General features: G+C 41.5%; 1 protein-coding gene across 3 annotated transcripts in view; it reads left to right on the top strand.

Annotated features, from left to right (window-relative positions):
- The window catches only part of LOC308412530 (polyamine-transporting ATPase 13A3-like), a 38754-nt gene that overhangs the window by 9336 nt on the left and 13929 nt on the right, over window positions 1–15489 (top strand). For all 3 annotated transcript variants that reach the window (XM_080906954.1, XM_080906956.1, XM_080906955.1), the window contains exons 3-13: window positions 1957–2130; window positions 2264–2443; window positions 2561–2631; window positions 5006–5089; window positions 5208–5277; window positions 5370–5504; window positions 5601–5673; window positions 5782–5913; window positions 9274–9441; window positions 9557–9714; window positions 9788–9976. In XM_080906954.1, the coding sequence (XP_080763080.1) occupies window positions 1957–2130; window positions 2264–2443; window positions 2561–2631; window positions 5006–5089; window positions 5208–5277; window positions 5370–5504; window positions 5601–5673; window positions 5782–5913; window positions 9274–9441; window positions 9557–9714; window positions 9788–9976 (1434 nt within the window). The remainder of the gene's footprint in view (window positions 1–1956; window positions 2131–2263; window positions 2444–2560; window positions 2632–5005; window positions 5090–5207; window positions 5278–5369; window positions 5505–5600; window positions 5674–5781; window positions 5914–9273; window positions 9442–9556; window positions 9715–9787; window positions 9977–15489) is intronic.

Below are 15489 nucleotides of genomic sequence, written 5' to 3'. Positions count from 1 at the left end.
CACATTTATCTAATGAACTAATATGTGAATATGTTCTGTTAACTCAAAAGTATAATGAGAACTAAACTACATACAGCTCACACACTCTATATTAAAGGGTATAATGTGATCTACAGCAGTATTCTAATTCAACTACTTTGATTACATATATAAGGTAACATATAATAACAGAATAATCTAATACATCATGAGTAGTGCACAGGTGTACCTCAGACTGCCCACAACAAAAGGCCACCCTGGAATGTGCAGTTTTTTTGCGCTATTGGGGGTCTGGGGACCCAGAACCGGTCAGTATCTGGTGTGACCACCATTTGCCTCATGCAGTGCAACACATCGTCGCATGGAGTCTATCAGATTGTCAATTGTGGCCTGTGGACGCCATCGAATGTGAGCATTTGCCCACACAAGTCTGTTACGGCGACGAGCTGGAGTCAGGTCAAGACCCCGATGAGGACGACGGGCATGCAGTTGAGCGTCCCTGAGACGGTTTCTGACAGTTTGTGCAGAAATTGTTTGGTTGTGCAAACCAATTGTTCCAGCAGCTGTCTGGGTGGCTGGTCTCAGACGATCTTGGAGGTGAACCTGCTGGATGTGGAGGTCCTGGGCTGGTGTGGTTACACGAGGTCTGCGGTTGTGAGGCCGGTTGGATGTGCTGCCATATTCTCTGAAACGCCTGTGGAGACGGCTTATGGTTGAGAAATGAACATTCAATGCACGGGCGACAGATCTGGTTGACATTCCTGCTGTCAGCATGCCAATTGCACGCTCCCTCATTGCTTGTGGCATCTGTGGCATTTTGCTGTGAGACAAAACTGCACATTCCAGGGTGGCCTATTGTTGTGGGCAGTCTGAGGTACACCTGTGCACTACTCATGATGTCAGATCAGCATCCTGATGTGGCACACCTGTGAGGTGGGATGGATTATCTCAATATAGCAGATGTGCCCACTACCACACATTTGGACTGATTTGTGACCACTGTTTGGGAGGGATGGTTATATTGTGTATCTGGAATGAATTTTAGGTCTCTACGTCCATCCCATGGGGAATGGGAGCAGTAACAAAGGTGTTGCGTTTATATTTTTGTTGAGTGTATGAATTACTGTTAAATGTGAATTTCTTTTTATGTAGACAGCATTGATGTTCTTTTTTTTTTTTTTTTTTTTCAGTGATTTGTCGCAGTTAATTGGTGTATTATCAGAAACAGATTGCACGTAATTACCATTCATTCACAGACTGATAGCAGACTGTCTTACATTTAAAGCAGGTTTTAAGGACAGTGTTGGTACGCTTGATGATCTCATTTTGCAGCCAAAAAATAACTGACGTGAGATAACTTTATCGTATTGCAACAAAACAGATACTGATAAAGTTTAACTTTGAGGACATAATTTGTAGTTGAACAACATATGTCACTGCAGTGCTCAGCAGGTCACACAATGTTAATAATCACAGTAATTTTGTATTGTGGGTTGTCTACTGAGTCCCACCTCTAACTAGCTGTGCATTAACATATAAGATGTAAATCGGTGTTAGACTCCAGATTAGGATAAGTCACTAATATGTTTTTCCAATTCTCTTAGTATTTATTACACATTGAATATCTTTGATTTCAAATTCAGTTTCAGTTAGATGAAATAATGCAGGTTTTGTCCGTCCATCCCTGGTTTGAGACTGGGGGGAGGCACCAGCTTCGGGGGGGGGGGGGTCACAAGCTAGCGAGCTCCTTGTGCCGGTCCCAATCACAGATAAAAGGGTGGATTGCAAGAAGGATGCCATTCCTGATGCATTCCAGTGCACACCATCCACCTGCTTTGGGAAATACTTACTAGAGAATCACTTGTCTATTAATTAATCTGTGGCTGAAATAAGTCCTTGAATCCAGCATATTACCAGGTGTTTTACAGACAAGAGACAACTACGCAGCCATGTTAACATGTTAGCGTATCTGTGCAGGAGGTGTCGGGTTACAGACCCTGTCTGTGGAAGATGATCCTGGTGGGCGCAGGTGTTATTTGCTCTGGTGGTCTCCTGCTGCTGCTCCTCTACTGGTTACCTGAGTGGGGTGTGAAGAGCACCTGTACTCACAGCACGCTGAAGGACGCACACACAGTGCTGCTCAGGACAACGGTATGTGCTGTAGTTTAATATTGAAATGAAGCATTTTATTTCTGTGGCACACATACTGTTCCATACTGTGTCTGATAAATTTGGTGTGGCCTCACGAACAGGAAAACTGTGCTGCTTTATATTGTTACCTCAGGATGAGTTCAGACAGTGGTTTCGAGCCAAAGTGCATGTGATGTTGGCTCCTGGGAAGAAGCCCTTTGACAGTTTGGCTTCCCAGCCTGAAAGCCAGGTAACAAATGGAGACGGAGACCTTGGTGTCAGCGCTGTACACGAAGACTGCTACGGACAGTTTTCTCACAGGCAGCTGGTTCAGGTACTTTAGTATGAAGCCGTGTCTCCTGTTACCATTTGATAGTTTTCTAACTAACCCATTTTAAACAAATCTGTTTCACAGACTAAGTGTTTGGATTCTCCCCTCTCCCCCTCTCAGGTTCACTATTTCGTCCACCACAGCGCTCGATACTACTGGAATGATGTGATGCAGAACTTTGAATTATACAAGTAAGCATCCCACTGAGTATGTGTGCTGTAGTCTTGTGTTCAGAATATTTGATGTGCTACATGTATTACAGCTTTTTTTTTTTTTTACAAATTCAGTTAAATTATATGAATATATAAATTTATATATATATAAATTATATATGCTATATATATTATATATGCTTTAAACGTAAAAGCGTGAGGAGGTGTAACAGAATAGTTTTTTTGTTGATTGCATAGTTTTTGCCAGGTTCTGCATGATCAGATACACACCGATAAGGCATAACATTATGACCACCTGCCTAATATTGTGTTGGTCCCCCTTTTGCTGCCAAAACAGCCCCCACCAAACAATGGATCCTTTAGGTCATGTAAGTTAGGAGGTGGGGTGTCCATGGATCAGACTTGTTTCTCCTGCACATCCTGCATACATGAAGCAGTGACCCCTGCAGACCGAGAACGCCCCACGATAGCTGCAGCTTTGGAGATGCTCTGACTCAGTTGCCCAGCCATCACAATTTGGCCCTCGTCAGACTCTTAAATCTTCACACTTCCCAGATTTTCCAGCTTGTAACACATCACCTTTGAGGACAAAATGTTCACTTGCTTCCTAATACATCCCACCCACTCACAGCTGCCACGATGAAGAGATAATCAGTGTTATTCACTTCACCTGTCAGTGCTCATAATGTTATGCCCAGTCGGTGTGTGTGTTGCTCTGCTCAGCTGCAGTTGACATCAGAGGTGTGGACTCGAGTCACATGACTTGGACTCGAGTCATTAATTTTATGACTTTAGACTTGACTTGAAAAAATGTTCTCAGACTTGTGACTTGACTTGGACTTTTACACCAATGACTTGGGACTTGAATTGGACTTGAACCTGTTTACTTGAAAAGACTTGATATTTTACCCCAAATATAAAATTTAACATGCATATTATATAGAGATTGAAAATGTGACGTCATTCACGGGTAGAACCGCAAAGGATTCTGGGAACTCGTGGCAAGCGGTACTAGCGCACGCAGGCTTTCAATTAAAATCAGTTATACAGCGATAAAAAGAAAAACAAAAATGTCAAGAAGCTGTTGTATTATTAACTGCAATAGCCGGTCGCATGACAGCCACGGGAAGCCGACGGGTAAAGAGATCGGTTGTTATCGGATTATGTCGTTGAAGAGAAATTGTTCAAGCCATGTTTCCGAAGTAACAAAGACGCGACGGATGGCCTGGATTGCAGCCATTCAAAGACCAAATATAACGTCCCAGAACACTCCAGCTCACAGGTTAGTCTGCTCCAAGCATTTACACGAAGGTCAGTGTTTTTTAGTAGTTAATACCTCATTTTCATAACATAATTAGTGATATAGGTTACAAGCAAGTCTGGCGCTGAACAGAAATGGTCGCGCTATGCTCCTTTATTTATTGTGCATAAATAGTGAATTGTCCTGACACAATATTGCGTTTCGCTTCTGTTATTATGGTACATTGACAAGAACATATACTTTTATTCACAGGATAAAACAGTTGTTTTGTATCACTAATTGCCCAGTACGATTACAGCATACAGTATTATTGTCACTGCTACATTTCTGTGATGGGTACCAGAAATTATTTCCACTACTAATTAATTACCGTTGAGCTCAAAGGTCCTATTAATAAACGGTTAAGGAATGTGTATTTATGATGACGATTTGTGAGACTGGTAAACTTATGATACGTACGATGGTCTTTCGTTCTACACGGTGCATTTCAAGGTCCTGTACCCATCCGTCGGTAAACTGTACCTGGGCTTGTTGCAGTGACCTGAAGTTACTAAACTTCATGAGTGTATGCGCTCACTCCAAGAACCGTATGCATATAAATATGCTAAGATGAGATAGCTGACTTCATCTAACTAGCAAATGTTGTCCAGGCTACGTTGGTGATACAGTTTTTTTAATGTGTATGATATTTTTGTCATGCGATTTTAAAGCCGGTCCTACAACCGCATCCAAGAATAACATGCAGCTTATCTCAGAACTGTCGGTGAAAATTATTCTTGGAGCTAGGTTTAATTGAGCTGCATTTTAAAGAGGTGCAATTTCACAATTTGTGTATATTTTCTAAGTTCACTATTTTGTCATGTGTTGAGAAAAACACAGATTTTAAAATTACATGGTCTAATATTTACATTTAGCATATAACTGCAACATTATTTTTTCGTTTTGTTTTTTTTAAAGACTCGAAAGGACTTGAAATTCAAAGTTTCAGACTTGTGACTTGACTCGGACTTTTACACCAGTGACTTGAGACTCGACTCTGACTTGCCTGACATTACTTGAGACTTACTTGAGACTTGCAAAACAATGACTTGGTCCCACCTCTGGTTGACATGAATTGTATTCATTTTCTAGAGGCCTGGAGGATGTGAATGTGAGCTGTGCAAGCCTTCACTCTGAGCACAGCTCTGGGCTTTCTAAAACATTACAAGACTACAGGTACATGCTGGGCTTTCTTACAGGCTGTTTTCTTAAGTTATTTGCTCATTTAAAAAAAAAAATGAAGAAGCAGCAGATGGATTTTTCATGATGGACAAATTGGATTCTTCTTTATCAGGAGGCTGTTTTTTGGGGAGAATGAGATTGCAGTGAGAGTGCCCTCTCTGTTAAAGCTTCTGGTAAAGGAGGTGAGTTTCAAGCTCTTGCATAACATATTTTCTTACAGCACATCTATCATTTCTTCTAATTCCCCCTGTTTGCATGTTTTTTTTTTTTTCAGGTCTTGAACCCATTTTACATCTTCCAGCTCTTCAGCATTATTCTCTGGAGCTTTGAAGATTATTATTATTATGCCTCGGCCATTGTTTTAATGTCCATCATTTCTATCGCTACCTCACTGTACACCATTAAAAAGGTGGGTCATGCCTGAGACGGCTCTGCTCTCGGTCACCCGTTTTCAACGCAGTTGTGTTCTGGTGCCTTTCAAGAGCTGTTTTTCTTCTCCTTTCAGCAATACGTCATGCTGCACGACATGGTGGCAGCCCACAGCGTGGTTCGTGTTTCTGTGTGCAGAGGGAATAAAGGCATGTTTTCATCTCTGATCATGACACACAGCTAATAGCTGCTTTGCCTTGTGACTGGCTACAGAGACAGTGTGTATCCAAAGTCTTCTTTCATGATCTTGACCACAGATATTGAACAGGCCATGTCAACGGAGCTCGTGCCCGGCGATGTCATCGCCATTCCAGCGAATGGGATGATAATGCCGTGCGACGCAGTGCTCGTCTGCGGAACCTGCATTGTGAACGAGAGCATGCTGACAGGTGAGACTGCTCTTTGCCGCGCTCGCCGTGGAGAAAAGTTACTACCGTTCTTCCAGGAATCAGTGGTTATCTCTCGTCACTTATCTCTTTACACTTTATGACTGTTCGTGAGAGGCAGCTGGTACTTCCGTCACTGCTACAATATATCAAAGATTAAGCTGGCTTTGACTTTTAGCTCGTCTAGCTGAAGGACTGATTAGCTTATGCCACGGCGAGGCGTTCTTTGCCCGTCCACAGTTCAGAAGAACTTAGGTCACATTTGTCATTTTACAGGGAATAACCTGATGAGCTATTATGTCATCATTACATTTTTTTTTTCTTCTTTTTTTTTTTTTGCCCACATTGTCATACATTACTTTATTGTATCATCACTGGTCCTTTAAAACAAGTTCAGCAGGCTCTAACTTATGCAAAGTTCATCTGCTTTCCTTGAATGAATCCATAGATTTGGACATCATATCCTTCTCTGACCTTTTGCTCTCAGTTAGAAAGCTGTTAAGGCACCTCACACTTTGCTCAGTTTAAGATAATTTTACTCTGATTGGCTGGCGTTCACAAACAGGAGGTTTTTAAGAGCATGTGGGCGGGGCTTTGCAGTAGTCACATTAGAACGTAGAAGCTCGTCCTGAAAACATGGACCCAGATGTACCTGGATCCAAGGCAAGCATCTTCTAACATTTGCACATTATTGTTTACCAACTAAAGGAAAACACGCTAATATACTTTGAAATTGGACTTTTTCCACCCCAACCAGTGAGTAAACTAAAAGCATCGTCCAGTCTTTAATTAGCGCTACGATTCATGGTTTGGAAAAATTACAAAAGTTCAAAATGCCTTCCTTCTTCACATTTTCCAAAGCTGTCCAGCGAGGTGACTTGAAGCCAGGTGGACGCTGAAGCCTGCCTATATGTGAATGGGAATGATGCGAGCTCTGAGATGTTTTATTTTCTGCATCTCTAGTGTTCTCATTTTAAAAGTCAAGTCAAGTTTATTTATAGAGCACATTTAAAAACAACCAAGGCTGACCAAAGTGCTGTACAGTAAATACAGATAAAAATACAATAGAACACAATTTCGTAATAACACCTCGCTGATAAAAATAAAATAAAAATATATAAAACAAATAAATTAAACCTTTCTAAAAGCCAATGAAAAGAGGTGAGTTTTAAGAGCGGTTTTAAAAGTTTCTAGGCTTTTGGAGAATCTGACGTGAGGAGGTAAACTGTTCCACAGTCTGGGTGCAGCCACAGCAAACGCCCTCTCTCCCTTTGTCTTTAATTTATACCTGGGAACATCTAAAAGCATCAGGTCGGCTGACCTCAAAGATCTCCTGGGGCGATAAGTTCTAAGGAGTTCTGACAGGTAAGAAGGTGCAGTGCCATTTAAAACCTTAAAAGCCAGCAATAAGATTTTAAAATCAATCCTAAAGGCAACTGGGAGCCAGTGGAGAGAGCAGAGAACCGGAGTGATGTGGTCTCTTTTTTTTGAACCGGTCAACAGGCGAGCGGCAGCGTTCTGCACCAGTTGAAGGCGATGTAGACAGGAACGATCTAGGCCAGCATAGAGGGAATTGCAGTAGTCTAGCCGTGAAGTAATAAAAGCATGGACCACTCTTTCTAGATCGTTCCTGCAAAGGTAAGACTTGACTTTGGCTAAAATCCGCAAATGATAAAAAGATCCCTTAACTACAGAGCTGATTTGTTTATCAAGTTTAAAAGCATTGTCAAAAATAACACCAAGACTCTTAATGGAAGAAGTGCAATCGGAGGTTAGGGGTCCCAAAAAGTCAAGAGAGAAGTTGGGATCTTTAGGAAGCCCAAACACAATGACTTCAGTTTTGCTTTCATTAAGGTGTAAGAAGTTAAGAGTCATCCAAGTCTTAATGTCAGACAAGCAGGAGAGTAGCGGCTGCAAAGAAACATTGCAGTTCAACCTCAGAGGGAGGTAGATCTGAATATCATCGGCAAAGATGTGGAAGGACACATTATGTTTACGGAGCACATCGCCCAGAGGGAGCAAGTACAGAATAAACAACAGGGGGCCTAGTATGGACCCCTGAGGTACGCCACAGGTTAAAGGAGCTCTGGGAGATGACAGTTCACCAAGGTGAACAGAAAAACTCCTATTATTCAAATAGGACTGGAAAAACTTTAAGACAGTGCCCTTTAAACCGACACAATGTTGAAGGCGGGATAGCAGTATGTTGTGATCAACAGTGTCGAAGGCTGCTGTCAGGTCCAGGGTTACTAAGACAGCAGCACAACCAGAGTCAACAGTTAAAAGCAAATCATTAAAAACTCTCAGAAGGGCGGTTTCTGTGCTATGCCGAGCTCTAAAACCAGACTGGAACTTCTCATAGAGATTGTTATTGTCAAGAAATAGCTGGAGCTGCGTGAGGGCAGTCATCTGTTTGCCTATCATCTGATAATAACATTTTTTACATCATAGAATTTTTATATTTGACGTTTGTTCCTTTTATTTATGTCTGCCTCGTTGTATTGCTAGGTGTTGTTTTTGTTTTATGACTATTTGTCATAAGTAAATATCCCATGTAATTAAGTACAGTCATGTGAAGAACGTTTTTCACATGACTGTAAACGGTCCTTTGAAAAACTAAGAATACACTATGATTCATTAGCCTGTAGAACCACTTTTGGCAGCAATAACTTATGTATGACACGTGTGTCTTACATCATTATGGGGGATTTTGGGCCACTTATTTCACAGTGTTTAGCTTTTTAACGTTTTTGGGCATCGAGATATGCACAGTTCTCCTGTTAAAGTCCTGCCGCAGCATTTCAGTAAGTTTGCGGTCTGGACTTTGCCAAGGCATTCGCAACACCCCAATTCTCTTCTTTTTAAGACATCTTGATGCAGATTTGCTGCTGTGTTTGGGATCGTTGTCCTGTTCAATGACTAGTTGTTAGACAGATGACATCACATTTGACTTATCACGAGTTTATGGTCGACTCAATAACTGCAGGGTGCCAGGTCGTGTGGATGTAAAACAAACCCGAATCATCACGCCTCTACCGCCGTGGTTGACAGTTTGTTTGAGCTCTCTGTGCTGATATGCACCAGACAAGGTGAAATGCAGACTTTGTTTTTCACGTGACTGTATGTTGAAAGCTGGATCCTGTCCACATATTGTGATGTCCTGGTAGCCATGGTTTTTGGCACCATTTGTTTTTTCCCCTCCTGTAGGTCACAATATGTGATGCCCTGGTGGTTAATTGAATAAATATTTTGCTGGGATTCTTCTGCAATATTTCAGTAAAAGCCATTCTGGTGTTCTGGTCTTCATTTCTGCATCTGTTCTTTTTGATATTTTCTTTTGATTATAAAAAAAATCTCTTTTAGGAGAGTGTGTGCCAGTCACCAAGACCAGTCTGCCCAGTGCTGGCGAGGAAGGAGCCAGGAGCTACAATATAGATGAGCATAAAAAACACACCCTCTACTGTGGTACCCACGTCATCCAGACCCGCTTCTACACCGGAGAACTGGTGAAAGCTGTTGTGGTGAGAACAGGTAAACTGGAGAGAGACGGACTGGGACCCACTGTGGTGGTTTAGCTTCTGCTTTAGACTGAGCACCCTCAAAAGGAAGAAAATAATCAGAGAGTATTACTTGTGTGTCTCCACAGGCTTTAGCACAGAGAAAGGCCAACTTGTGCGTTCTATTCTTTACCCTAAACCCACTGACTTCAAGCTGTACCACGACGCATACCTGTTCCTGTTGTGTCTTGTTGGGGTGGCAGGCATCGGCTTCATCTATACCATCGTCCTGAGCATCATGAACAAGGTATTACTGCTCTTTAAGAGGCTTATGAAGGTCTTCAGTGAGCTGAATCACAGTTGCTGTCTGTTCTCTCCAGGTCCCAGCTAAAACCATCATTATTGAATCTCTGGACATCGTGACCATTACCGTGCCCCCGGCCTTACCGGCCGCCATGACGGCCGGCATCGTTTACGCACAGCGGCGTCTGAAGCGCGTCGGCATCTTCTGCATCAGTCCACAGAGGATCAACATGTGCGGTCAGCTTAATGTGGTTTGCTTTGACAAGGTGAGTTAGAAAATGTAGAAGCTGAGGATCTGAAGTAGCTCAGAAATCAGTCCTCAGACAAAATGCATGGAAATTGGTTTTCAACACATTCAAACCCACTTCCAGTTCAAGCACAAGTTCTTTTTTTGAGAGTGAGTGCATGATTTAATGACCGTAAATGTCTCGAGGCAGAGCTGTGGTCGTGCAAATATGCTGTTTGTTCATAGCACCGAGCTTTATGCACTCAAAAGAGTGATGCTGTACAAGTTTATAAGGACTTAGACGTATCTAAGCAGGCTGTGCTTGACATGTAATTTTCCTTTTGTTATCACGAGCACCCAGTGAGCACAATGAGAAACGGGTTGTAATGTTGTTAGTTTGAGAAAAGCATTCAAAGTTGATAAATTTGATTCATTATTCAGTGAAGTCTGTTTTTCCAGGCATTTTCCAACATTTTCTAGATTGTATAATTCATTAAGAGAAGGAACAAATTCATCTGATGGGTTTGTAGCATAAACCTATTCGCTGGAACGTTGAAGGCAATATAATTACACCGCAAAGCAAGACACGAAGTAGGCAAGCTTCATGTTACTCGTGCACGGGAGAGAACCGGACAAACGCCGTTCCTTCGCTTGGCCCCAGTTGCTCTCGTCCGTTCTCCCGTATCACTGTCCTTTTATTGAGGTTACATGAATATGCATAGGTTCATTAACATATGACGTCTACATACACAAAGAGTACCGTGTGTGTGTGTGTGTGTGTGTGTGTGTGTGTGTGTGTGTGTGTGTGTGTGTGTGCTACTGCTGATCAAAGGGTCATAAAAGCACACAAGCAAACATCCTTGGTCAGGAAGAGGGTAGACCCCCCCTCATCCTAGATAACACAGTAAGGAAGTCTAGCAGTTCATTTATACACAAAAAGCACTTAAACTAAAACAAATGTAACTACGTTAATCCTACCATAACAATTAAACAAGGTACGAACTTTCCCATGCTCCCAGTGTGGAATGCACACCAGGCCTCTGTAGCCTGTTAAAGATCACACAACTTATCACTACACAATTGATTATACACTTCTAAGCATCTATGGTTAAATATTTCTAAGCATAAATGAGTAAATGTTTCTAAGCATGAATGACAATCAACAATACAAATCTAACATTTCCCCCCTTTTCGACATTTATGCTAGAAAAGTTCCCAGTTATGAATACCTCATGTCTGACAGCTTTAAGGCAAACATTGTTATATTCAGCATATGTCAAATCACCCTAAATTACTGAAAAAAGTACACAGTTTAACAAATGTATTAGCAGTTATCCCATTCCTCATTGATCTCATCTCATGGCAACTGCATCCTATAAGCAACCAAAGAAATTGTTGATTTAATAGTGAAAATAAAAAAGTAACATTTTCAAAAACATCTCAGCTTGGTAATGCTTCCTCCAGGTGTGCAAATCACATGTCTCTCTGCAGAGTTGTTTGAGTTCTGCAAGGCGTCATGAATGTCTCTTCCAGTTGTTTCCATCACTGTCCATAGGACCAGAGTCCAAATGTATGTAGAATAAACATTCAAACATACCAGTTGGTTTTGTTGTTTGTCAACATGGGTCTCAGCTATTTCCAAAGCTGCAGACTTCTCAGCACTCTAGTTTTATGGCCTCCACCAACCCCCATCACCTCATTCAAGCCTTCGTCCTGTGAAGGGGATATTTATGACTCCTTCATTGTCCACGCTCTGCAGAGAAACATCTCTGTGGAAAGGGTGCTGGGTTGTCTTACTGCTGTTATGATCCCAGCAGTTCATAGGAAACTGCTGTCATCACCACCATAGCTTCTGGTTCCTGTGCTTTCACAGAATCATGATGTCATCCTCGAACTCCTTCTGCGCTGTCGATGGAGCTTGGCACGCTCCTCATCCCTCGAGTTTTCATGTTCCAACGCTGCTGAAGGTTTAAGGCAGAGCACGTCGTACACCTTAGTTGTCTTCCTCAGCGTCAATATTGAATCTTTCATTTTATTTAAATCTTGCTGTGGGAAGTCTCCTCTTGATCTCCTGGAAGCTTAGTAGCACAGCTCTCTGTGTCCTGTCTGCTGTGCTGAAGATGATCTCTGATCCTCCTGAAGTCTCTCTCCCATCTTGTGGACGATCCTCTCCTCTATTTTGCAGGCAGTTTCATGGTCCTTGCTGTGGCTCCAAGGTCTGATTTCATGATGGGCCCCAACCAGCTTGATCTTTGACCTCAACCACTGCCTGGGCTATGCCTGGAATGTTTCTGCTTCTCACTGCTGCACCTATATTTCAGAAAGACTTCTATTTGGAGAGCATGTCAACAACCATCAAACCACATTCTTTAGTTCAGTGAACTTATAGACCATCAAAGCCTCATCTGAACATGGATGCACCACTTGCATAGATTTAATACTTGTAAATACAGCTAATCACACAAATCACTCCAACAATAATAGTAAACATTGTTTAATATTAATTCTGGACTCCACCTCTTGACGCATGGACACGCTCATGCGTCAACTCACCAAACCTGGATCCCTGTCTTAAAAACTGGCTCCACCAGGAGCCTGCATACACAAGATCTGGAAATAAAATCAAACTTCACACGTATAAACAATTATATCAAAAGAGTAACAAGCATTCAGCACGGGCAAGACAAGTGTCATGTGCAAGTTTTCTCAAATCATTAAATCACTATTATTACCATAATTCGCCTCAAACATGGATCATCCCATGTGCTCAGTTAACATTAACGTAATCGGTGACTTCTCTTAAGCAAAGTCACTCCACTCACATATTATTATTATGGGCTCAAAGTGGCCAGCAAAGAGCCCACAATAAACTATTCCATAAACACGCAATCTCTTATTTGTTTTACTCATGTCACTTGTCCGTTTCAGCTGAATCTTCCACATGCAGTCCCAGAAAAAACAAACATAAGCAATACACATTGACTGTGGTCAGACGGAGGTCAGACACAGGTCAACAGGTTCCAGAGGTGCCATAAAAACACCATAAAGTCAACCCTAGCTGTGGAAAGAATGTCAGTCACATGTAAACCCAAAAATCCTATAGTAAAAAAAAACATTAACTAATCCTCTTATAAACCACATAATCAAACATATAAAAAACTGTAATGCTGTAGAAAAGAAAATACAAATGTTAGCGCTGCGCAGATGTATACAATTTCTCACAGTGACCTCTGAGCAACACAAAATAGGGAATAGCACCCTTAGTAAATGCACAGACACAGAAAGTGGCATTTCACAGGTTAAATCATCATGCACCCTCGAATGATGCTGTCATCTTACTGCTCCTGTAACAAAAAACACATATAGATTCATCCACCCTTTGTCCTGTCTAGGTGGAGATTAACTTTGAGTCGTGATGAAGTCTTGTCAGCTTTCACCAGTCGGTCAGTCAGTTTGTTTGTTTTTATTTCCATTCATTCATTCACTCATTCATTCTTTCTTTGTTTGTTTCTTTGTTTGCTGATAGTGGAACCTGTCGTCGCATTTTAGTTTCCACTTCCAGCAAAATGACGTCATCTCAAAAAAGAAAAAAGAACTTTAGATAGGATTACATCGCTGAATCCAGTTTTAGGCTGGGACACTTATAAGTGGCCTTCTCCAAAACCCAATTTAATGTGGAGAAGACTCACTTGTCACAATTTTCTCGACGACGTGTAGCACTTTTAATTCCCGACGTGCGGATCTGCTTAAAGAAAAGAAAATAGACAAACAAAATCAGTGCCTGTTTAAAAGATAAAAATGGAAAATAACAAATTATCAAACCAAACTTTCAGTGCACTGTAAAAGTATCAAAATAAAAAGGCCTTGTTAAGTTATGACACAAACTCCTCATCAGCTTCACACAGAAGAAGAATCATCAGCTAGATTCACTCCAAGCCAACCATCAGCTGCACAACACACACATAAGCCTAATGTGTCTTATTAGCTATGAGTTTAATCACCAGGTCTGTGCTCTTCACTCATCTAAATCACAGATCTATTTTATTCAATTTTCCTTTTTCCTTCATCATTTCCTTCATCCTTCACACACAGTGAGGTTGCAGCTGGCTGGAAACGCATCTCCATCCATCCAATCTAGATGGTGGTTCTTCTCTTTCTGATGCCGTTTGCCCACAGTGCTGCTGGACCTCTCTGCTCAGATTGTCTCTTGGACTCCTGTCCACTGTTAAATGTTCATGCTCGTGCTTCTGAAACTGCACTCGGTGTCTTCAGGGAGAGATTCGTTTCCTTGGAGCTTGCTTGTTCAGGATGAGGACGGGAAGCTGCAAAACAATTCAGCCAAAAATTCTGGCTGAGTGTTTCTAATTTTTCTAATGATTTCAACCTATAATTTTCTTACGACTGCTACCCGTGTAGGATTGATCCAGGTCCGTTCCCCACCTGTAAACAACAGACTGAGAGACTTTCATTATTATCATCACTGCTTAATATCACACATCTCTCTCTGTGTGTGTTTGTGTGAACAATCCTTTCTTAAAAGCAGAAAATGACATTGTAGTTGTTTTTCGGCTGATCAACACAAAACCTTTTTCCTATGATTATTTTTCTTCGTCTACAATGTAATTTGTCTCTCTTTCACTCTTTTTTTTTTTTTTTTTTTCTCTTCACAATAGCTTGTGATCCGCAAAATCACCGCTCTCACTCACAATCAGAGGCAATCACTTTTGCACAGTGCACAAAAACACTGTGATGTCAGACACATTCACACTCACTTTTTCATCTGCATAAATAAACCATATGGCTGGAGATATGTGCCATGGTGATCCATAGGCATGATCACACGTTTATTTAATTATTTTTAATCCAACAAAACAAATAAACAAAAACATGATGCTGATGCTACACACACACACGAGTCAAGGTGCAGAAAAACTGCTCATGGAAACGCTGCACACTCTCTGTTTCCCTCTCTTTGAGTAGTTCTCAGACAGCTCTTGATCTGATAATGTGTAGCTTGCTCATCAGCTCAAAAAACAAAACTGCAACGCAACATCACACAGTAGTTGCATGCTCTGCCCACAGTGGCAAAGTCTTACACTTACATATTCAACACAGCTTCTCCATCATGTATTTTTAGATGTTTCATACAGGGTTGAGCATATTAGTTGTTTTCACAGATGTGCTCTATATCTCAACAATGGCTCATAATAAGACGACCGTCTTCCACACAGGTCAAGTGCCTCTATGCACTTCATGAGTTTAAATATTTACCTATATCACTTCACCTCACATGTCATCGTACTGAATCTAAGCAACCACAAGTTTAATGTAGGTTACTTTTAACAACTATCCACCTCAATGGTTTGGCACACAGGCTGTTAACATTTTGTGTCAGGAAGGGGTGGGGGGAAAGCCACCCACCAGAGCACAGCTGCTGATGTGGGCTGGCCTTTTCCACACACTCTTGAAGGCTGGTGTGTTTTCTGAAAACTTCTAACATTTGAATCTCTTCCATTTATAAGCCTGCGATTAACCGCACGGCTCAGGTCCGCG

This window comes from Rhamphochromis sp. 'chilingali', assembly GCF_963969265.1.
Source record: "Rhamphochromis sp. 'chilingali' genome assembly, chromosome: 16".
Classification (NCBI taxonomy): Eukaryota; Metazoa; Chordata; class Actinopteri; order Cichliformes; family Cichlidae; genus Rhamphochromis; species Rhamphochromis sp. 'chilingali'.
The sequence above is the reverse complement of the archived record's forward strand: the minus strand, read 5'-3'. Positions and strand labels throughout refer to the sequence as shown.